General features: G+C 47.2%; 3 protein-coding genes across 5 annotated transcripts; 1 reads left to right on the forward strand and 2 right to left on the reverse strand.

Moving 5' to 3' along the window:
* Positions 1-217: 217 nt before the first annotated feature.
* On the reverse strand, positions 218-4,766 carry plscr3a (phospholipid scramblase 3a). Its single transcript, XM_023824779.2, has 7 exons — positions 4,623-4,766; positions 3,454-3,535; positions 3,003-3,045; positions 2,610-2,830; positions 1,770-1,931; positions 1,367-1,528; positions 218-1,171 (listed from the first exon to the last, which is right to left on the reverse strand). The coding sequence occupies exons 2-7, from the start codon at positions 3,508-3,510 to the stop codon at positions 1,109-1,111; spliced, it is 708 nt and encodes a 235-aa protein (XP_023680547.2). The 5' UTR covers positions 3,511-3,535; positions 4,623-4,766; the 3' UTR covers positions 218-1,108.
* A 126-nt stretch (positions 4,767-4,892) lies between these two features.
* On the reverse strand, positions 4,893-10,924 carry LOC111850653 (PHD finger protein 23B-like). Its single transcript, XM_023824778.2, has 5 exons — positions 9,798-10,924; positions 8,985-9,016; positions 8,302-8,394; positions 7,645-8,209; positions 4,893-7,166 (listed from the first exon to the last, which is right to left on the reverse strand). Exons 1-5 carry the CDS (start codon positions 9,823-9,825, stop codon positions 6,964-6,966), a joined length of 921 nt encoding a protein of 306 aa, XP_023680546.2. The 5' UTR covers positions 9,826-10,924; the 3' UTR covers positions 4,893-6,963.
* A 57-nt stretch (positions 10,925-10,981) lies between these two features.
* LOC111850652 (CTD nuclear envelope phosphatase 1A-like) lies at positions 10,982-16,067 on the forward strand. Of its 3 annotated transcripts, none has more exons than XM_023824777.2 (9): positions 10,982-11,467; positions 11,742-12,078; positions 13,109-13,175; positions 13,509-13,627; positions 14,155-14,226; positions 14,747-14,863; positions 14,977-15,088; positions 15,225-15,309; positions 15,422-16,067. In XM_023824777.2, exons 2-9 carry the CDS (start codon positions 11,746-11,748, stop codon positions 15,480-15,482), a joined length of 966 nt encoding a protein of 321 aa, XP_023680545.1. In that variant the 5' UTR covers positions 10,982-11,467; positions 11,742-11,745; the 3' UTR covers positions 15,483-16,067. The 3 variants fall into 3 exon arrangements, with proteins under 3 accessions (XP_023680545.1, XP_023680544.1, XP_023680543.1); XM_023824776.2 differs by having other exon boundaries at positions 10,982-11,462; XM_023824775.2 differs by having other exon boundaries at positions 10,982-12,078.
* Positions 16,068-22,568: the final 6,501 nt, after the last annotated feature.

Consider the following 22,568-nt stretch of genomic DNA (forward strand, 5'->3'; position numbering starts at 1 on the left):
AATCGAACCGTATATGAACGACATACAGTAGCCTATATATGTGGCATGTGGGCACACGTGATAGTTTGGTTTTTTTCCTTTGAGTGAATCAAGTCGCTAAATTACCTTTGTGGCTCGTTAAAATACCACCGATTTTGTTTCATTTATAAAATAAGTAAAATATATTCCCATGTATCTATTCACTTTTGGACGCTTAAAAAACACTACACAGGTATTTTTGGTAAAGGGAAAATATATTTTATGCCTTAACTTGAAATTCAATATAAAAATACAAAATAACTGTTTCATCATGTACTACATTTACATGCAATATAATTACTACATATTGAAGTGTATCTTGGAATAGCCCGTATTTGCAATAGCTCTCTCGTGCCGACCCCGCCCTGATTCAGAACGCAAAGCCCAAGTGCTGTCGGTCAGTAGTAGACAAATAGCAAGTTGGAATCATGGATTTAAATCCGATGCAATTAAGACATCGCGTGCGTTACAACTATTCCTGCTTCTTCCATTTTCATCCATTCCGAAGTATCCAGCCCAATGCAATGTGAAATGTGACAAGCTGCCCCACAGCCAGAAACAGATATCGCGGTGGGTATACCGTGTCTCTCGTGTATTTTGCAGACCGGACCGTAGCGGTAGATTTTGCATGCGACCGGGAGCCTGAAGCAAATTTCGGGGGAAGGGTTTGGACTCCTTGTTAAAAATTAGTTGTCAAAAAGGAAATGTAGGAAAAATTAAGTGCGATATAAAACATGTATGAAATTGCTATATAAATTTCTACTAAATATGTTTGGTTATACGTGTAACACTGCTATAATATAAGGGGTAATATTTAATAATGCTTTTGGTAGGCATCCTTGTTAAGCAGTTATGTATAATCAATGGATGAATGGATGGACGGGTGGATCTTTGGTAATGGTGAATTTCATACCACGATATCCTGCCATACTGACCTGCACACGGATTGAAGGTAGAAATACAGTGTTTTAAATGAATGAGCAGTGGAAGCACAACATGTGGATGTAACACCCAGCTGACTGTCTACCACAATAATGCCGCTTCTGCACTTCCTGTTACTTCACGGCCAGACTCCTCCAGCGGCTGGCGCTCAAGAGAAGAGACACGAGCACAAGTTGTCTCCATCTCCAGCTGTCTCGAAGTACATGAAGTCCTGGAGGGAGATGACAAGAGACCTGCTGAATCTCTCACAGAACTGCGTGATCGATCGATGTGGAGCCCAACAATGAGAAAAAAAAAACGGCATTTTTAAAAAGCAAAACAATCGTAGAGCAACAGAACTGCAGTATTTAATGCTGGACTGAGGATGATGAAGATGAAGATGACGACTCCGGCTAAGGTGACTCACGATGAGGAAACAGGCCCCCACCAGCACGGCCTTCATCCTGACGTCGAGGTCCATTGGGAACTGGATGCCGAAGTTGTCGGCATCTGTGAGGATCTCCTTCAGCAGGCCGCCCCACTGCTTGGTGATTCGCCCGACCACCTCCTGGCCGTCTTTCCCCTTTAGCTGTCGGGGCAGTGGGCCGGTGTGAGTGGAATCGGATGCAAACGCCCAACAACGGTGGATGATGGAACCAAGACTACCTACCTCACCATACGTCACCTCAGACAAAAGCTAAAAGCTGAACGAACAAACATAAGAGGGCGGATCTGGAAATGCAGCTGGATTTGACTGGAACAGGCACTGGGGACAGTGGTCGAGAGTTCCCCTGCATCCTGCCGTTTGCGTGCAAATGTCAGTCTCTCACCTCAAATTTGACGTCGCCGCAGCAGTTACAGAGCAGGCATGGACCATCCAGCTTGAGAACGGTCTCCCTGGAAGGCCCCAGGATGGAGAATTTGGGCAGGATGGGGTGCCAGTCCTGGACCACATAGCCCAACACTGTGCCAAGGGGCGACTGTACCTCCAGCTGGCACACAGACACGGGTGTGAATCAGCACGTCACCATGTCACACGAGGTAAATACAAAGCCTTTCCAACCCCATTAGCTGGTAAGGTTAGAGAACCACGCCCCCCCAAAAATGATCTTTCAAATCTGCTGAGAAATGAGAGTTATCATCCCGGAAGGAAAACCTGCTGTGTCTGCACTTTGTCATGATCGGCTGTAAGAAGGTATATCTGAGATACTTAAAGCTTAAACAGGATGAGTTTTGAGTGTTGCCAGAAAGAATGACTGGAACAGATATGCAGAGAACAGGCTCGGATATGCAGTGGATTGCCGAGAGATGCAAACATGTGCGCGCACACACACGTACACGCACGCACACACTTTTCCTGGATTTCTGGGAATAATGCCTGTTCCACACTACTCTGAATTTCCTCTTTTGGTCATTACTGGAGACCATCCGACTTCCTAAATCCCAGCCTCAAAGCCTCAGGTCAACAAAAAACACGCAGGCATTTCCTGTGACGCCAGTCCCAACATACGATTCACATAAAGAGGAGCCTGCTGTTCCTTACTGGTACTCATTTCACACTCCAGAGGACCCATTTTGGGAACACATGGTAGAGTGGGACATTCTAGCATTCTCTTTTCACCATTCGCAGCAGGCAACGTGGTCAGACGCCCCATGCAGGGTCCTCGCACCTCCTGCAGGCAGCAGGGGAAGCAGCAGCTGCTGCAGCGCCAAGGCCGCACCAGGTGCATGACCTCCTGGTCCATGTTGTCCTTGATCATCAGGTTGAAGCGGCGCAGCGGGCCGCACATGTTGCGGATGCAGCAGTTGGTGTCCTCCAGCGCCTTGTAGATGGTCTGGCCCATGATGTTCTTGATCTCATATTGGTTGTTGGTCTCAAAGCCGCAGAGGACTGGACCACAGCAGGGGAAGGCGGGGGGGGGGGGGGGGGAGATGTGGAAATGAATGGAGGAATGGAAAGAGGGAGGGGCAAATGGCAGCAAGAAGAAAGGATGGAGGAGAGAAGCAGGGCACAGAAAATGCTACTGTTTGAGTTCCGCAGCGCGTTAGAGCCTCATCCATACCTTCCAGTAGCTCCTTTTTCTGGTGAATCAAGATCTGGTCGATCTGCAAGCACAGAGGACACAGTCGACACAAAGGCGCAGCAAGATTGATGAGCAGGCAAACCTGACACCCCGTGGGCCACTAAAGATGACATCACTAAAATGTCTGGAGTTAAGGGCCTTGCATAACGCTGGCCATGGGCTTTGAACCCACAACCCTCCGACAAGGGACCAGATTCCTAATCTGCCGAGCCGCATGCACCACCCCACATATGTAGTCCAGTTTGGCCACATCTCAGGTGGCAGGTAGCACCTATACTTATGAACCCGACTGCGAACACTAACTGCTGGTGTGTGACCTTGCTTACAGCTGTTTGTAACGTTAGCTTGCTTGCAACAAACCAACCCGGAACTGGTTTTGCTGACTATGTACAGCAGAAGAGCTGGGTGTCTGAGCACAGTTTGAACACACCTGAGTCAGGTACTCCAGTCCAGGGGGAACTCCTACGAGAGTGCCGGTCTGCTCCATCACAGGCTGGGTGCAATTAAACAGGCTAAAGACGGAGAACGACGTCTCAAAGAGAAACAAAGTGCCAAAAGCGCATAGTGATAACGATATTTATGTGATACACAACATTCATTAAAGCTCATACGTTTGTGTCACTGATCTTAAAAATTATAAACATTGTTAATCAGAAGAAAATAATCTAGAAACTGGAAAAAGAAAAAAAAAAACAGATGGATGAACATGCGCTTGTTCGGCCCAGTGTTTAAACAGACAAGTTAATTTAGGTCAGCACCTAGAATAGACCTACATTAGGGATTACCTCAGAATTACACGAGTGGTGTATAGTTTACCTGTAATACGCATCACATTGTCAATGCTGCTCCCCCTACTGGTCCAAGTATCACAATACCCGTGACAATAATAGACCTACTGGACTTCTTGAGAATGCGATAGAATGCGATACTGATATTTAAATGCAAGCCATATTATGACATCTCTCTGGGCTACTAATAAAATACGTTGAAAGGACAGTGAAAGAACACTAAAGAGGATGGGAGTTTATAGTTTATTGTTAAATGTCTCTTTTCGTGGGAAGGGAGACATTTCGGAGAGTCTCCGTTAATCACTGGAATTTACTGGGTACAATCTCCGCCACAACAAAGCAGGAATTAAAAACACGCCTTAAAAGTGCAACGTGAAGTTGGTAAACAATCACTTTTGCACGTTGAACGACTGAAACAGTGAACCCACCGAACGCAAAATGCAGTTTTTAATGAAAGTGACCGCGCACTAGATAGCGGAGTGCTAAAACTGACATTATTACATCTCCGTTAGGAGACGCGAGAGTCCTGGTGGTCGGCTCCGCCTGCTTTCCTGAAAAGCTCGTTTTTGTACTTATCAGACCATTTCCCAAAAATGCAACAGGTTAAACAAACGCCGCCATATGAAAATCATATAAAATACATCTTTACCATCTACTTTTCCGCACTATAAATAGTATAGAAAGGCATATTAAGTTTATTGTAAATTGTGCGTGGGGGTTAATGCTTTATTTTTCCACTCCCTGTTCTGTTGCTTCTGTGTTGAGACTTACCATTAAAACTTTGGTGCAAAACGCGAAAACGGTAACTTACCTTAGCAAAAGAGGTAAGTTTCTCGTCTGGAGGGTACCAGCGTTCAAAGTGGGTAGCGTCCTTTTTTACGAATTTACTGTAAGTCCCACCTCCTCCCTCGTTAAGTCTGACTACGAAGTTTCTCATATTCGGATTCCTAAAATTCTTAAAGCCAAACGCCCCCTTCTGGACAATAAGGCCAACTGGTAAGAAGGATAATTGACTTGAATTAAACACTTCATACTTCCAATAGATGAGGCGTGTACCAAACAAAGCAAACGCAAACTCCTCGAAAAGAAAGCAAAGTCTTTATTTCTCAAGCTACAGTTACTAAAGAAACAATATATGATGCCAAAAATATAGCATTTACTTGGCTTTCTTCCGCTCTTTTACATTTATGACATATTTACAAATATTGGAAGGACTTAAAGTAAATGTACCAAAACGAGGGATGTTCAGTGTGGCGGGCAAGGGCACGACTCTCCCCAAAACTCCCATAGCGACATAACCCAAACGAAAAGGAAGGTATAACCAGCAGCGTCAACTTTTCTATACACAAAATAATTTAAAAGAAAAAAAAAAGGCTTTCAAAAGTTAGATACATAAACTAATAATAATGGTGATTCTAAACTGTTTCCGGAGCAGTCAACTCTTTTTACAGGACAAAGAAAAGCAAAAACTGAGAACCATTAAATTACAATTGCAACGCCTCCCTTCTCTGCGGTCCGGTATCTTCAACGCGTTTCAAAGACACAACCAGCCTTGACCACAAAGCACCCATAACTGCGAAACGCTGAAACAATCTTAAAATGTGCCACGATGCATCAAGAAAGTGTTTAAGCCTGTATTTGAAATCATAAAAATATTCACGCTCTCCCAGTTTTGTATGTTTATATAAGTATAGGCCTATTTGTTAAAATGTGAAGAGACGAGTTTTTGAGGAAGCAGGGGAGAACCGCGTTTAGTTTACCTGTAGTATGCGTCACCTTGTCAATGCTGCTCCCTCTAGTGGACGAAAGCAGCAGCTGTTTCCAGACGCTCCACTGACGACATGTACAAGCCATTTTGTGCTTACGTGCCGCTCTTCTGAGAGTAGGCAATCGGTGAGGACTACAGGGGGGAAACCCCCGAACTTCTACGGCCAGGATTGACCCACGAGCTCATTCAACTCACATCAACACATTTCAGCTGATTCTCTTCACAACAGCAAACTCCTAATTATGGTTAATACCAGCAAGCTCAACTAAACATCAAAGCTGCACTTACGGAGACATGGAGACTAACTTAGGTTTGTAGAGGAAAGGAAGATAGCATCTCATGATACCAACAATTATAACAGCGATTATGAAAGGGGGTCTCTTTTAGGAGTGCCAGTACACTCAGCCCCACATTAATACTAAAGAAATTTTACATGAATTTCAATCATGGGATTTATGGGAGAAGCTCAGTTACTGTCCTCCAATGTTAGGATACGATACCTGAGACCAGGCTGTCTGACACAAAAGCAGATTCTTTTTTAATTAAAAACGTACAATACAAACCCCATCAGCAGGGCAGTTTGGCTGTCTGCAGCTTTGCAGAAACCCATCGAATGCATTTTTGTACAATCAAAAAATATTGATGGTTTCTGCTTGCCCAGGGACAGAGACTGTTAGAGTGATGCGACGAGTCCCGGGATCCTGCACTGCAGCCCGGGACACCAAACAAGAACATCGTCCTGGCATAGAACCAGGGTCACATCCCACCAGCTTACAGCTGCAAATTACTCATTTATTCGCTTCCAACAGGTCCGATTCATCCCATACGGAACCTAGAGAATAACTCATTTGCTAAGAACTGGGACGAGGCATGAGGTCAGAAACTGCAAACTGAGCTGAGCCTGTTGCATCATGGGAACTGTAGTCAGACATCCATGCAGCCTCAGTAACAGACAAAGAGATCAGTAGGATAGTTGAGGATATGGCTTTTGGTTACTGCTTTACATGTCTCCATAAGAGTATGTGGCGTCTGTTCATCGCGTCAGTGTAACAGCTGAGTCGATACACTAGCATTAGCGCCAAGTCCAAACTCCCTGCCGGACCACCCGGATGGGCATTGATCATAGTCTTTTCGATACTTCAGGTAACACTGACTACACAGGGCAGATTATCATCATCCTGGGGTATCCCAGCAGTGCTCCAGAGCTCCCCCTGCAGGGGAGTCACCTTGTATTCCCACAGAGAGGACAGGGCTTCAGGAAAGTACCACGTACAGGTGACCAAAGGATAGTTTCTCAGAAACGGGGTCAGGGTGGGCAGGCGTCGTGGATGTGTGACCCATCTCAGAGCGCGGAGGAAGGGACGGCAGGGGGCCCCCGACCCGCTCAGGGGTCCTTCCTGTGAGCCGGACGCCGGTCCTGGCGGCAGTCCCTGCACTTGTGGCAGTAGAAGACGTCCGGCACGTTGGACTTGCGGATCTTGGCGCAGGAGAGGTGCACCCAGACCGCGCACTGGTTACACTCGATCATAGGCCTCCCGGCGAAGGGCTTCCCGCAGTAACAGGTAATCAGGTCCCACGAGTCGTCGCCTGGGGACCGGAGGAGCACTGTCAGCATCGCAGTGAAAAATCCCTCCCCACACCACTAAACCACCTTGAAATCACACATAAGCAGTGCAGCGCACCCTGCTGGCTCAACTGAGAAGCTTGCCGTTCCACACCATTGTACACAGACACACATGCAGCAGACATTTTCCATTTTATTTATTTATAAGACACTTTTAATCAAAGTGTCATACTTCTTTTATGAGAAAGCAGGGTCATCCAGTCCCTGGAACAATTGAGGCTTAAGAGCCCTGCTCAGGGGCCCAACAGTGAGATCCCTCCACCAGTCCTAGGATTTGAACCAATGTCCTTTTCAATTGCAATATATTGAGCCACACATGCCCAGGTTGCACTAATTTTCTGGTAAAAATTTGAATGAATGAAATCCTGACACTCGGGCAAAACCTAATGTCCGCCTGGCATTTCCTGACCCTCCCAGCCCACCAATCCCGGCGACACTCACCCGACTCCACCATAATGTCCTCGTCGGCGATCCACGTCTCTCCTTCGCTCGAGCTCATCTCCGCCTCTCGGGTCGACTCCTCCTCCAGCATCCCCTTGAGATCCGGCCGCGGCAGCTGCATGCTCTGATCCGACGCGTCTTCCCCTGTGTCCAGCTCCTCTCTGTGAGTGGGGCCTGTCTCTGAGTCAGTCTCACTCTTCACTGAACTCTTCAGCTTCTTGGGGCCCTTGAGCAGCTTAGGGCTCTTGCTGCGCTTGATGCGCGCTCTCTTCTCGCCGCCCAGGGACAGCTTCTTCAGCTTCCTGTCCTTCTTGTGCTCCGCCTTGCTGCCCGGCCGGCCCTCGAACAGGGAGTCCTTCAAGCGCATCTTGTCTAGCGCAGTGCCCTCCGAGTGTGGCCGGTGATGGGGGGCTTTGCCCTTGTTGGCACGTGCCTTCCGCACGAACGTGTGGATGGTGCGCATGTCCGAGCCTGCGCCCCCTCCGCCAACTGCCCCGACACCCCCCTCGCCCGAGGCTCCGGAGCTGTGTGGGGAGCTGGAGGATGCTGGGGACCACGGCCTTTCCTGGAGGGGGGGGGGGGGGGGGATTGACACGGTCAAACAGAGCTTCAGCCACACCTGTCCCTGAGACACAGTCATCGAAACAGGAAACGCACCTCTTTGGTGGAGGGAATGTAGCCAGCATAAGCCAGGACGAAGCTGCAGAAGTTGTTGAAATCCTCTACAGTCCTTTTCCTCCTCTCCTGAGGCTGAGGAGACATCCAAATGTTACATTCATACACATCCATCTCTGAAGGAGGCCAGCACTGCTCTGTCCACTGTCTAAGGCAGCAATTAGTTGATCTCATACATTATTCATGAGCTCAGCGTCAGAGATGACGTCATTCGGTGCACCTCGTCACCGAGGACCAATTTATGTGTACAGTTAGGATCGGCTGTGTGTGCAGCGGCTCACCAGTTACAGATTAACTCGGCCGATAACCGGCCCGTATTTTGCAATGAGGTTCAGCTACACCAACCGTGCATATTTAGCAGGGATAACTAGTGGAAAAGTTATTTTTGTTCAGGATTATGTGGCAGCAAATTCACACGGCTTTACACACAGCACGGACATAGCATAGCTATTAACAGAACTTCCAAATATCACTCGGGCCTGAAATAATATGCGGTTTAAGTCTTTACGACGGGTAAAATCATGCATTTGTCAGCGGCATCACCGATGACTAAAGCTATCAACCACAAGATTATGCTTCATGCGCAGTGAAAAAAAAAACGCATGCAAATTGCGAGGTGAGAGTGACGGGGCCGGCCGAGAACCCCGGCCCGGCGGCTCACTCACCGGGGACTCCGCCTTGCACTTCCGTATCGTGTCTGTGGAAAAAGCAGAAAAAGACAGTGAGCTCCAGGGCACCCAACGCGTCGCGGTCGGCACACGGCCTCCCCCCCTCCACCAGGCAAACACAGGAAATCAAAGCGCCGGCTCCTGTACGTTTCGACAACGTGCGGCCCAAACGCCAAAAGACTCGGCTACGGTCAGGCTGCAGCGAGATTAGTTGGTGCAGCTAACTAGCTGGTTAATTAAGGTTACTTCGAAACACCCCCCCCCCCCCGACTATTCTTTAACCACACATTAGAGATCACTGCCCAGTCAGCCTGATAAAATAAAAACGCTGCCTTTGCTCGGCTTTCTACAGACGGACGAGTCGTACCGGTGCCATCTGGATAAATGGCTGCGCTAGAGCCGCTTGTAAAAGCAGCAAATCAGCCCGGCCATACGTCCATCCAGGGTGACATTAGCTACACGGGTAAAGAGGCAGGCTGCGAGGGGAAGCCCCCCTACACAGCCACCCATGACCGATAAAGTTTCTTTTTAAATAGAACAAGCACTTATTGCAGCCTCTCTTCCCTCCCCCATTCGGCTAGCCCCTCCATCTCCTGCCGGCTCCCCCACCCAGCCTCGCCGCCGGCACCACCGACGTTTGCAACCGCGCCCGGTGGACGCGATCGGCGGGGTCTCCTGACGGCTTAGCCGTCCGAGTCGAGGCGGCTTTCGCTTGCGAGCCACCCTTTAAAACGCGCCGATTCGCCCCCTGCTCCGGCACTATCCTGGCTATCATGTGATTCTGACGGGCGGAGAGCAAAGTGGCGGCACCTTGATGCTCGGCCATAATCCCAAGCATTGTCACCCGGGGGGCCTCTCGGTCGGCAGCGGTCTGCGTCGTGCTCTTCTCCCCGGCACTACGGAGCCGCAGCTCCGGCCAGGGAAGCAGGCGGCCGCTCTAGGGCGACACAGCGGCCCTTTGTCTTCAACCAGTCCGGAGAAAGGAAAAGCGCAGTTCGGGGGGCACCACCGCCACCCCCCGCCGCCGTCGCCCTCGCTCCGAAATAACTGTCAGACAGTCGGTCCCGGTAAGTCCTCGGAGACAGTTAGCCAGCTAGCTTAGCGCGGTCTCCCCGCTTCGAGCGTCGTCGTCGGGCCGGTTGCTGTAAACTCCTTAAGGTGGTTCTAAGACGTTTTTTTCCCTGCAGCGGCGTTGCTGAAAGACCCTGAAGCAAATATGTTTAAACAAACATAAATTCTCCTTTTTCTTCTTCAGCACACAGAGAAAGTTCTCAAATTCGCCTCCCCTCAGAGCCCTGCGTGCTCACGTCTCTATAGCGTCACCATGACCAGTGACTATGGGCACCGGCTCCACGAGCGCCCCCTACGTTCTCCACAGGAACGTCGCTATTAGTTCTGAGTCCTATGGGTAATGTAGTCTTCCTGGGTTTCGCTTATCAAGCGTCAGGTACCGTAGCTAAAACCCACGAAAACTCTTCAAATACTTCCGAAAAAAGCTTTTTTGTCAGTTGTCTTTGTTTATTTTATTGGTTCCTCCTCCAAATCCTGATCGACTGATCTCAGATAACCTCCATCAATAAACTGTGATGTAATATTAAAAGTCTGAAAAAAGAATTCGTCATCAGTCTTAGCAACAATTTTATGAATACTGATTCATAAAATTTACTTTTAAAATATAAAACTGTTACTTTTGTTTATCACTGTTAACCAAAATTATTGAATTAAATTAGGTAACTGATACTGTACTATTGAATAATTCCTTTACACCCAAACTTCAATTTTCCTATAGGCCAATCTGTAGAATTTAAAATTGTCTTTAAGTCAGTCACTATCCCATGTACACGTTGGCATAGAATCTGTGTTTTTCTGTTGTTTAAATGCAATTGGTTTGTTATAGATCTACACATAGCATAAGTAGCTATTCAGCATGATTATTCAAGTCGGATCTGATCCAGAGATCGCTGTCAGTGTCTATGACATGACACTATGAGGAATGCACGATGTATCTAAATAATGGTGCGTTAAATCATGCACTTATAATTATATATAAAACTTTTTCAACTGATAAAACTGTTCAAACGATTTAGAATAAGTTATATTTACTATTAACGCTATATTTTGACATCAACAACTGGTGAAAGTTATTGCCCACCAGACTATATCTATCTGACTGAGCTCTAAATAACGGAAGTCGTTGCAGAAAAATAGTTAGGTAAAGCTTAAAACTATTCATTCAAATGACTAATAGCAGAAAAGCATGTCTCAGTCCTTAATGTAACCGCAAATAAAAATATACAGCATTCGCTATATTTTGGTCTACATGAGATGACTTTAAATACAAATGAAAAAAGGGAAAAGCAGCAAAGTTGAGCAGAGTACGGCGGTCGAATTGAGAACAGATCCAGCGACCGAGGGGAAAAAATTCCAGTTTTTCCCTTCGCGGAAGTGACGTAAGAACGGCAATGGCGACTCGCAGTAAGGTTCTGAATTCACTGATAACTGAAATGCACTCTTGGTGTCGTTGTACTTTTTGGTAGTGTTTGTCATTTGTCCGCGGTAGCGTGCAAAAATGAGAAGTTTCTGAGGTTAAAATAAGCCAGTCTTAAAGAGTACTAGAGTCTAGACCACATAGGGTCAGCAGCCTAGGAATACCGGTCTGCAACTTGGTTGACTGCCTGCTTTTTGCACATTGCATTTTTAATGTCAAATTTATAATTTGCCATTTTTTCGTATTTTATATTTTAATTTTAATAGGTGAATGCGACATCGAAGAACTGATCTCACACTAGCAAGCCAGTTAACAAGACAGAGCAGTTTGCTTGCTTGGTTCTCATTCGGACAGGCTAATCGCATACGACTCTGTGGTACTTTGTGGTGGTCCTGGGAGGGTGGTCCCCTTTGGGGACTGGCTTCACGCCTGTGTGGAATATACCTTCTCTCCCCGCTTCTCCGATCCCTTTCGTTGTCCCTTTTCTACGTCGTCGACATGCTGAAGACCCGGCAGTGTTTACTCTGGATCCGCACTTTCCTCGGAGTCACGTCCAGAATATGGGGCTTCATATTGTGCATTCTCAGGAAGCACCTCCGCACGGTGAGCGAACAAATCGACACGAGAAAAAAAAGTCCTGTTTTTATTTTTTTATTAAAGAATAGCAACATGCATAATAGGCGCATGTACAAAGTAACAGGCATGCTTAGAGTAACTGATGACGCGTGCCCTAAAAAGGTCTTCACAGAAATCTTGATATAAATTAGTCTTATCAATATAAGGAAATCATACACAGCTGGCAAATTAACTTCTGTTGTTTTAGTATGCACGGATGTGGTGTTCCTGATTGTTTGGTTCAGATGTGCAGCAAGCTGGGGGAAAACAAAAATGTGGAATTGTCTGGTGGTGCACGAGCACTGGGCTGAGAAACACTGCTCTCACATTTAAGTGAGACACCCACTTGTTAGTAGGCTGACAGCTTGCTTAGCAACAAACGACTGTTTGTTTGGAAAGGAAAAGGCTCAATTTGGACACACTGTAACAGACGTATCTGATGTCATTGCATGTGACAGCAGGTCCTATTAGAACATAAGAACTATACAAACGAGAGGAGGCCATTCGGCCCATCAAGCTCGCTTGGGGAGAACTTAACTAATATATTGGTCGAACACATTGTCCGATTTTGCACCCATGATTTATATAGAGTTAGATATGTATCTATTCTAAGATAATATATATATAGAGTCATGGTTTAACATTGTCATGCTGTGGAACAACATTATAGCTGGTAAAGTGCACATTACTGAAATACCGAGATGATCGAAAAGTCAAACTCTTATCAACAAGAAATGCCACTGTTTATTAACTGCCTGAAGCTTATACTATGAAGGCTGAATTTATTAACATGCAAAGAGTCTTCTGACAGGTTAAAAGTATTTATTTACATGTTTGCCTGATAGTATCGAGGCACGAGAATCGTGTAGGTTGGCATTATCGCGTTGCTCATGTAAAGATCCCCAAGATATCGGCATCAAGCTGGTGAGAATGCAAAACTCAAGGTACCCGAAGTAATGGCCTGTATTGCTGTCATCTTCCCCCCCCCGCCCCGATTCCTGTGTCCCCCCTGCTGCAGATCATCCAGTATCAGACAGTGCGTTACGACCTCTTACCCCTGTCGTCCATCTCCAGAAGCCGGCTCAGTAAGTATATGCTTCCCTCCTGGGGTCCTGGAGGCTCTGGCCCACACCAGGCCTGTAGACGTGGTGGGGGAGGGCGTGGCTCAGGCGGTTAGGTGGCCGTGCATGTGATCAGAAGGTTGTTGGGTCTAATTAAATGTAATGGTAAAAGGCGGTATGACTGGTCTACGCAGGTGACTTGCGGAAGGGAACAGTTTCAGTAGGTTGGTATCCCATCTGGGGGCCTGTGTGAATTACCCTGAAATATCCAGCTGCATAAATAGGTATGGTTATTACATTCGGTAAATTATCAAGTAGCCAGTGCATTTGATTAGGAGGGGGCTCTACACCTTTCAGATGCAGTTAAGAGGAAGGTTCTGGTGCTGGACCTGGATGAGACGCTAATCCACTCGCACCACGACGGCGTCCTGAGGCCCAGTGTGCGGCCCGGCACCCCGCCGGACTTCATCCTCAAAGTGAGCCTGCTTTTCCACCCCCCTCTTGTCTGACACGTGCGACTTCCTGTGTCTTTACGTCCTCGCCTCATTCAGCACCTTTCATGCATATAGATCAGGGGTGTCAAACTCCAGTCCTGGGGGGCCAGAGCCCTGCACATTTTTGGGTTTCCCCTCATTTAACACACCTGATTCAACTCCTTGGGCTAATTACCACACAGCATTTGAGCTGAATCATTTGTCGTGGAACAGGGATAGAACTAAGCTACATAGAGCTCTGGCCCCCCAGGACTGGAGTTTGACACCCCTGGTATAGATGCTCCCTTAGGATGCCTGAAAGGGTTAACAGTTGGGACTGCTTTGTTTTTAAAGGTTTACAACACTGAAAACAGTATGTAACCCTGGGACCTGCAGTATTACCCACAATGCACCTTGATCCTCGGCACCAAAGCACACTTTCACAACTGAGCATGCTCAGCGAGTGTTCCTGTGCCGTGGGGGGTAGGATGGCGTCCGTGACATGTTGTTTCTGTCCCCTTCTCTTCCAGGTGGTGATAGATAAGCACCCGGTCAGGTTCTTTGTGCATAAAAGGCCACACGTGGACTTCTTCCTGGAAGTGGTGAGTGGAAATCGCTGCTCTTTTATCTGGAGGTCAGGTGACAGCGTGGCATTTCAGCGTGGCTGGGGCACCGTTTGTGTAATCAGAAGGTTGCTGGTTCAGATCCCAGGGTTCACCATTGGCCCTTTGAGTAACGCCCCCCAGGTGCATGAGGGATCCTGACCCTCCTTTCTCAAAAAAAAAAGCCAAATGTCAGTATCTGCTGTAGCCTCTGGGTTTGACCCTTTTGTGCTGCCCTGCTGATCTGTGACCCTCCCACCCACCGTCAGTGGCGATCGCCGGGTCTCCACCATCCATCGGTCCTAGTATCGGTTGTAATGCGATAAAATGTGGGTTCTGTTGCCAGCATCTTTAACCATCAGTCCTGGGGTGACAGTGTAACTCCCGGGGGCCACCGTGACCCCATGACACAGTGACTCTGACAACTCAAAATGCACCTCAGAACACCTTGACTGAGAAACAGCAGAAAGGCCTCCCCCGTTTCTCTCTTAGGATTCACCGATCCTGTCCTCCCCCGCAGGTGAGTCAGTGGTACGAGCTGGTGGTGTTTACCGCCAGCATGGAGATCTACGGCTCCGCCGTGGCCGACAGACTTGATAACAACAGGAGCATCCTGAAGCGCAGATACTACCGGCAGGTAACTCCTGGCGCCCCCCCCCGCTCCGCCGGCTGTCTGACTCACTGCCCTGTCACACTTTTTGACTCACTGTTGCACTGTCACGTGGAGGATCTCACCTTTCCTTTCCGCAGCACTGTACACTCGACCTGGGCAGTTACATCAAAGACCTCTCTGTGGTACACAGTGACCTCTCCAGCATAGTCATCCTGGACAACTCGCCAGGAGCCTACAGGGGCCACCCAGGTGAGTGTCAGCAAGCTGCCCCGCCCCCCCGATGGCCTGCAGGTGAACTGCAGATGCTGTGCGTACGCCGCCTTCGTCTGTACTCAGAATGTCGCCGTTTACCTCACTTCCTGTTTGACTCCGGTTTGCCTTGCAGACAATGCAATACCCATAAAGTCATGGTTCAGTGACCCCAGTGACACTGCACTTCTCAACCTGCTGCCCATGCTGGACGCACTACGGTAAGTGTCAGGATTTGAATTCCAGCTCCCACAATGCACCTGGGCCGAGAATGACATGCCAGTATGTTTCTCTTGACAAAAAGTCATTACAACCTCCCTCTCATTCTCTCAGGTTCACTGCAGACGTCCGCTCCGTCCTCAGCAGAAACCTCCACCAGCATCGACTCTGGTGATTGGCCCAGTGGGGCTTCTTATGGCCCAATCATGTTTTTTTGGTTTTCTTTTTTCCATTTTTTTTGAAGCCCTCCCCATTGACTGCCGACGGATTCTCCCACACTCCCCCCCACACCTCTGAAAAGTGTAGTGTCTTTGCCCTCCCCCCCTGCCCTGGTGGGGCGCAGGCGCAGGCCCAGAGAGACGAGGCCCCGGGAGATGAACACTGCCGCTGGCATTTTCGGGGGATTCTGGGAGCACCGGCAGCGGACGCTGGGACAGACGGAGCCCCCGGTTTTATACGTTTCTGTAGCGGAGTCTTGTCTGTGAAGCCCCTGCCGTTGCCGTCTTGGGCTCCCGATGTGTTGGTGCGCGCGGGGGTTCGCTGGCTGTTTTCGCTCGGAAAATGCTGTCAGCACACAGAACTCCTGTCAAGCCAGCCCGTGAGGCCGTCCCCTTCCCCCCACAAGCCCCCACCTCAGTACTTCTTGATCATTTGCACCTGATTTCTGCATCTCGTTCTTTAGAAATCAGTTAAAGCACAGCATAGGCGTCTCTCTATCTCTCTCCCCACTTCCCTTACTCCAACTCCCCCCCCCCCCCCCCCCCCCGTCCCCTAAATGTGTCTCACTCGTGTCGGCAAGCTCGGCCGGATTGCTGGGAGGTCCCCGGCTTACTGCGGTGAGGCCATTCGTGTCGCTGGTCAGGCTGAATGTTTTTGGGGAGATCTCCAATTTTTTTCTTCAACTGCAGTCCAAGTCTCTGGATGTCTGTAGTTGCTAAAAACTTGTATTAAGTTCCAGACGGCATTTAAAAAAAACAACTTTCTGATAATATTACTTTCTTGCTATTTTTAAGGGACTGCTCTGACAATACACCAAGGCTGAATGAGCAGGAACAAGACATGTCAAAATAACATGAGTGTGTGAGTAGTGGGAGTGCCGTTTAGCCTCAGTAATCAGCAGACTTTGTGTACACGGAATGACACATGATTGAATAATGTGATCAGCTTTGTGTTTCCTTTTCATAAGTTAAGAAAGAGAACAAGACGTGCGTTTTTTCTTACCAAGAACATGTTTTAAAACGTGTCCCCTTCCTGCCTGTACGCACTCCCCAGGCAATCGAGAGTTTACCAACCAAGAAGCTTCTCCTGTCAGTCACGCTCTGGGTCTGTGTGTGCTGTTAAAAATAAAACACTAGCGACTGTTGCTGTCTTATCTGCTGCTTTTATTCTCTTGTGGCTTCATAATGGGTTTTCTTCTTGCTGCCTGCCAGGGATCAACCTCCAAAAGTGTGTTTGTTTTTGTTATTTATTGAGAGATCTTATTTCTGTTTAGGTTTTATGTGATGGATCAGCGGTGTATTGAGTTGAATGCCTGTTTGTTCAGGCAGCCCGCAGAAATGTGGTTTCCTGCTTTGCGTCTGTTCAGTCGGTACTTCAGGGGGAATTCAGCTCAATAATGAGAGTCTGTTCCTAAACGGAGAATGTCCTGAAGTGGTGACAAATGCCGGTTGAAAATATAATTGGCTCTTTGACGATACATTGCCAGGTGAAATACGTAGTCCAACATGGTACCTATACCTGGGTAACGGATACCCTGATCCCCCTGACAGCGCCTAACCATGTCTGGTGAAGGTCAGTTCGTATTTCACTTTTCTAAGTGGGCTTTCGCTTGCGGATGAGGGGACTTGACGTAATTTTCATCATCGGGGGTTGGCTGCAGATGGCTACACGCACATTGGCCGCAGCTAAAATTCTGGGTGTTTTTCAATACCAAGAACACAAAGATCGTATTTGTGGTCTTGGCAAGGGCAGTCTTGCTAACTTGCCTCCCAAGAACAAACTTGAGATGCAGTGAATCTTGGGATTGTTCTCATTTGGTGAGGGTGCAACAGATGTATCCTTGATATTTATAGAGGAGCAAGACCAACATCTGGGGATTTTCACCGTCCTCTGTACTTCTGTTCTTGAGTATTTGGACTGGGCACGCATATTGAGATTCACCCTTTTATGTCTACAGTGGAAACCTTGCGCTTCGACAGCGCACGTGCTAGATTGATTTGGTATTTCCATTAGGTGGCAGATCTGACTTTTGCAGAGCAGCGGTCAACAACGAAGAAGTTGAGGAAGAATAGTTGTTGTAGTTGTTATGGTGAGCAGGTGCATGAGGAGGGTCGGAGGTACCCGCATATCTGACTTTTCATACTGTCCAGACATTAAACCGAGGTATACGGTATTTTAAAAAGCAGCAGTATTCCGGCATTTTCAAATACTGCTGTCAGCGATAAAATCCCCTGGGAGGCTGGGGGCTTCCGGCTAATTTTGTTGTAAGGGTTTCAGAATACCCTTTATTACCGTGATAGCACCGAGGAGAGGTTTGGGAACAGGAGAGGTTTGGGAACAGAAGCCGTGTTCGTCTAGCCGGCCAAGAAATTTTCAGTAAGGGTTCAGTCCCAAAAAGGCAGCTGGCAGGAGGAAGTGACGTCACAGGCACCCGTCAAGGCAGGTAGCGGCAGCTGCCACTTCTTAGCGGCAGCTGCCACTCCGTTACAGGCACCCGTCAAGGCAGGTAGCGGCAGCTGCCACTTCTCAGCGGCAGCTGCCACTCCGTCACAGGCAGCCGTCAAGGCAGGTAGCGGCAGCTGCCACTAAGGCGCTTGGCAGCTGCCAGTTCTTAGTGGCAGCTGCCACTTCTGTCCGTCGCTAGTGGCGCTTAACAGTGGCAGGTCCCGTTCGAATACAGTGCCTGCCGGGGTACAGAGACAGCCACCGCCGCTCGTGGAAGTAAACCCGAGATGCTGTGCACGGCTACGATAAACTGGAATACGGAAATAAATTGAGGACTTGTTTAATCTTTGTATGACTACGAATTATATTATTGTTGCTGACTGTACATCTCTTTAAGATAATATTTGAGAAAGCAATGATTGTACTGTCGCTAGTGGCGCTAAACAGTGACAGGAGCCGTTCGGGAACAGTGCCTGCCAGTAGTGGCAGGTCTAGTGGCAGCTCTAGTGGCAGGTCTAGTGGCAGCTCTAGTGGCAGGTGCCGTTCAGATACAGCAGAGAGGCACCTACCTGCCACTCCTGGAAGTAGCCTAAACCAGAGATTCTGTACATCGGCTAAATGATCAAAAGCAATGATTGTACTGTCGCTAGTGGTGCTAAACAGTGACAGGAGCCGTTCGGGAACAGTGCCTGCCGGTAGTGGCAGGTCTAGTGGCAGGTCACGTGGCAGGTCTAGTGGCAGCTCTAGTGGCAGGTGCGTTCAGATACAGTAGAGAGGCACCTACCCGCCAATCCTTCTTTCTAAAGAATTTATATTAGGAATAACATTCAATAACTTTGCTCCTATCAACTGTACTACCACCAAAATCACTACACACTTCTACAGTCTCATTATGGTCATTTTACAGGACTTAGTTTGGGGGAAAAATCATTATTATTAAATAAAATGCAATAACTTTGCTCCTATCAATTGTAGCGCCACCAAAATTACTATATACTTTTGCAATTTAATTATGGTAAAGGGTAAATGGGGACATTTCCCCAAACTAAGTGTTGTAGTACGACCATGATGACACTGTAGAGTTCTGTAGTGATTTTGGTGACACTACACTTAACTGTCACAAAGTTACTGAAAGTTATTCCTAATAAAAATAATTTAAAAAAATCATTAAAAACAGACTAAGGTACATTTCCCCAAACTAAGTCCTGTAAAATGACCATAATGAGACTGTAGAAGTGTGTAGTGATTTTGGTGGTAGTACAGTTGATAGGAGCAAAGTTATTGAATGTTATTCCTAATATAAATTCTTTAGAAATAGACTTAGGTACATTTCACCAAACTAAGGGGTGTAGTATGACCATGATAACATTCCAAAAGCCTTTAGTGATTTTGGTGGCTCTTCACTCTTTGGAAGCGAAGTTATTGACATTATCCGTTGTCGATTTGTACTTTGTAGACGGTCCCTAAGCTCTCCTCAGACAGCGGACTGCTCATAGGGAGCAATGTTATCCGTATTTCTGTAAATACATATTGTTTGGACGAAAATCCGGTTGTAGCTCATTGTCTACCTTACCACTGTTAAATAGACCCGTATATTGTGTTGTAAGAACGTTTTGTTTAAGATTTATTGAGCCGCGAAGTTCGAATCTGCCAATATCGTTCCAACTTTACCGAACTATTGCAGTTGATCATTTAGCCGATGTACAGAATCTCTGGTTTAAGCTACTTCCAGGATTGGCGGGTAGGTGCCTCTCTACTGTATCTGAACGCACCTGCCACTAGAGCTGCCACTAGACCTGCCACGTGACCTGCCACTAGACCTGCCACTACCGGCAGGCACTGTTCCCGAACGGCTCCTGTCACTGTTTAGCACCACTAGCGACAGTACAATCATTGCTTTTGATCATTTAGCCGATGTACAGAATCTCTGGTTTAGGCTACTTCCAGGAGTGGCAGGTAGGTGCCTCTCTGCTGTATCTGAACGGCACCTGCCACTAGAGCTGCCACTAGACCTGCCACTAGAGCTGCCACTAGACCTGCCACTACCGGCAGGCACTGTTCCCGAACGGCTACTGTCACTATTTAGCGCCACTAGCGACAGTACAATCATTGTTTTCTCAAATATTATCTTAAAGAGATGTACAGTCAGCAACAATAATATAATTCGTAGTCATATAAAGATTAAACAAGTCCTCAATTTATTTCCGTATCCCAGTTTATCCTAGCCGATTCACAGAATCTCTGGTTTACTTCCATGAGCGGTTGGTAGGTGCCTCTCTACTGTATCTGAACGGCACCTGCCACTAGAGCTGCCACGTGACCTGCCACTAGACCTGCCACTACCGGCAGGCACTGTTCCCGAACGGCTCCTGTCACTGTTTAGCGCCACTAGCGACAGCACAATCATTGCTTTTGATCATTTGGCCGATGTACAGAATCTCTGGTTTAGGCTACTTCCAGGAGTGGCGGGTAGGTACCTCTCTACTGTATCTGAACGGCACCTGCCACGTGACCTGCCACTAGAGCTGCCACTAGACCTGCCACTACTGGCAGGCACTGTTCCCGAACGGCTCCTGTCACTGTTTAGCGCCACTAGCGACAGTACAATCATTGCTTTCTCAAATATTATCTTAAAGAGATGTACAGTCAGCAACAATAATATAATTCGTAGTCATACAAAGATTAAACAAGTCCTCAATTTATTTCCGTATTCCAGTTTATCGTAGCCGTGCACAGCATCTCGGGTTTACTTCCACGAGCGGCGGTGGCTGTCTCTGTACCCCGGAAGGCACTGTATTCGAACGGGACCTGCCACTGTTAAGCGCCACTAGCGACGGACAGAAGTGGCAGCTGCCACTAAGAACTGGCAGCTGCCAAGCTCCTTAGTGGCAGCTGCCGCTACCTGCCTTGGCGGGTGCCTGTGACGTCACTTCCTCCTGCCAGCTGCCGTTACAAGACTGAACCCCCTCAGGAAATTTTTACTAGTTTTTATTACGTAACTCTTAACTTGCATGTTCTAATTAATGTCAAACTGCTTTTGTTCTGAACAAATGTGCACTTACTACCCAGATAAATAGCTTTAGACATGTCTTTTCACTGCCTAACACTTTTGCACCGTACTGTACATCTTTAAGTTTATGTGTTTAACATGCCCATGCATATTCTAATTATTGCACCAAACAAATCAAACCTTCCTGGTGTCTAAGTCCCAGGATCCAGAATCCTTGGTGCTAAAACAGATATCCATCCAAGCGGTTTTGAATGTTTACTTGGTATTCCCTTCATTTTCTGAGCCAAACGTCAGTGAATTAATGCTTGAAAACCAGTATTTCGAACTGATTGCTGCTACGATATATTTCAGGCACACAGGAATAATTTAAAAGGTCACATTGTATGGGATTCCCTTTAATAGACCTGTACATGTAACACTAATCCGTAAAAGTCCCTTAATGTACACTGGTTGGTGTCTATTTCGAAGAGTATTCCTCTTCAAAGGATATACGTCTAATTCATTAATATCGATCGTCGTTTAATAACTCTGGCATGTTCTCTCTCTTCCACACCTAATCCTGAGATGTTAATATGAGGACGGAGGGTCCAAGGTTTCCGTGAACCTTGTGCCAATTGCTGAGCAGTCTGAACTTTCCGTGCCGTGTTTTTGTTCTATCACTGTTATACATTAAAGCGGCTCGGTTGGAGGCGGGGCAGCTGCTGTGCAGTCAACTTTAAAACTGGGTTAATTAATGTGTTAAGAGGAAAATGCCTACAGTGGTCTCCCGGGATTGGTGATTAAGCTCAATTTTGGGCATGGCTTAATGTAGGTCTAGCTGATGACCGTTTTCCTTTTCGTCGTGTGGCTCACTTGCACGTCTATAGTCCACATTGTAATAGTTGTTCTGATCATTCGGGCCCCGAGTATTTTAACCCCGATGCCAATTAATCTTCCTTTAAGAAAAAAAGTCAAGCCCTAGGTAAACATCACTTGGCCCCTGATCTTTTCGATAGCTAGAAATTATTATTGTTGTTATCATTATTATTTCATTGTTTATCTACATCGAATATACATCAAAAAGCTGCGGAAGCTCGTGTATAACTTTTAAAATTACATCGAATTACTGTTTCCCCATCGCCCCCGAACAGGACAAACATTTACACGATGGGTGGACGATATATTGCTGGTTCTCATTGCGTCAGAATTAATTCAACTTTATGTTGATGATTCTCACTGTCCATGGTGCTGACTTCGAATGTCTGAAAAGTTTCTCCTAGAACATCGGCTACCACTAACATACTGTGTGTGTGTGTGTGTGTATATATATATATATATATATATGTGTGTGTGTATGTATATATATATATATATGTATGTATATATATATGTGTGTGTGTGTGTGTGTGTGTGTATATATATTTATTATTATTATTTTTCCATAACAGCGCATTTTATTTGACATTGTCACCCTGTCGTCAGGCAGATTTACACGGCGATACCTGGGCTAAAGATCCAGAAAGCGCCTGTAAGATGATGGGCGATATACTTTAATACTGATGTAGTTGAGATCGCCCCTTGCCGCATCCCCCGCTTTGCCCCACACAC

The sequence above is a fragment of the Paramormyrops kingsleyae genome, chromosome 24, assembly GCF_048594095.1.
Source record: "Paramormyrops kingsleyae isolate MSU_618 chromosome 24, PKINGS_0.4, whole genome shotgun sequence".
Taxonomy (NCBI): Eukaryota; Metazoa; Chordata; class Actinopteri; order Osteoglossiformes; family Mormyridae; genus Paramormyrops; species Paramormyrops kingsleyae.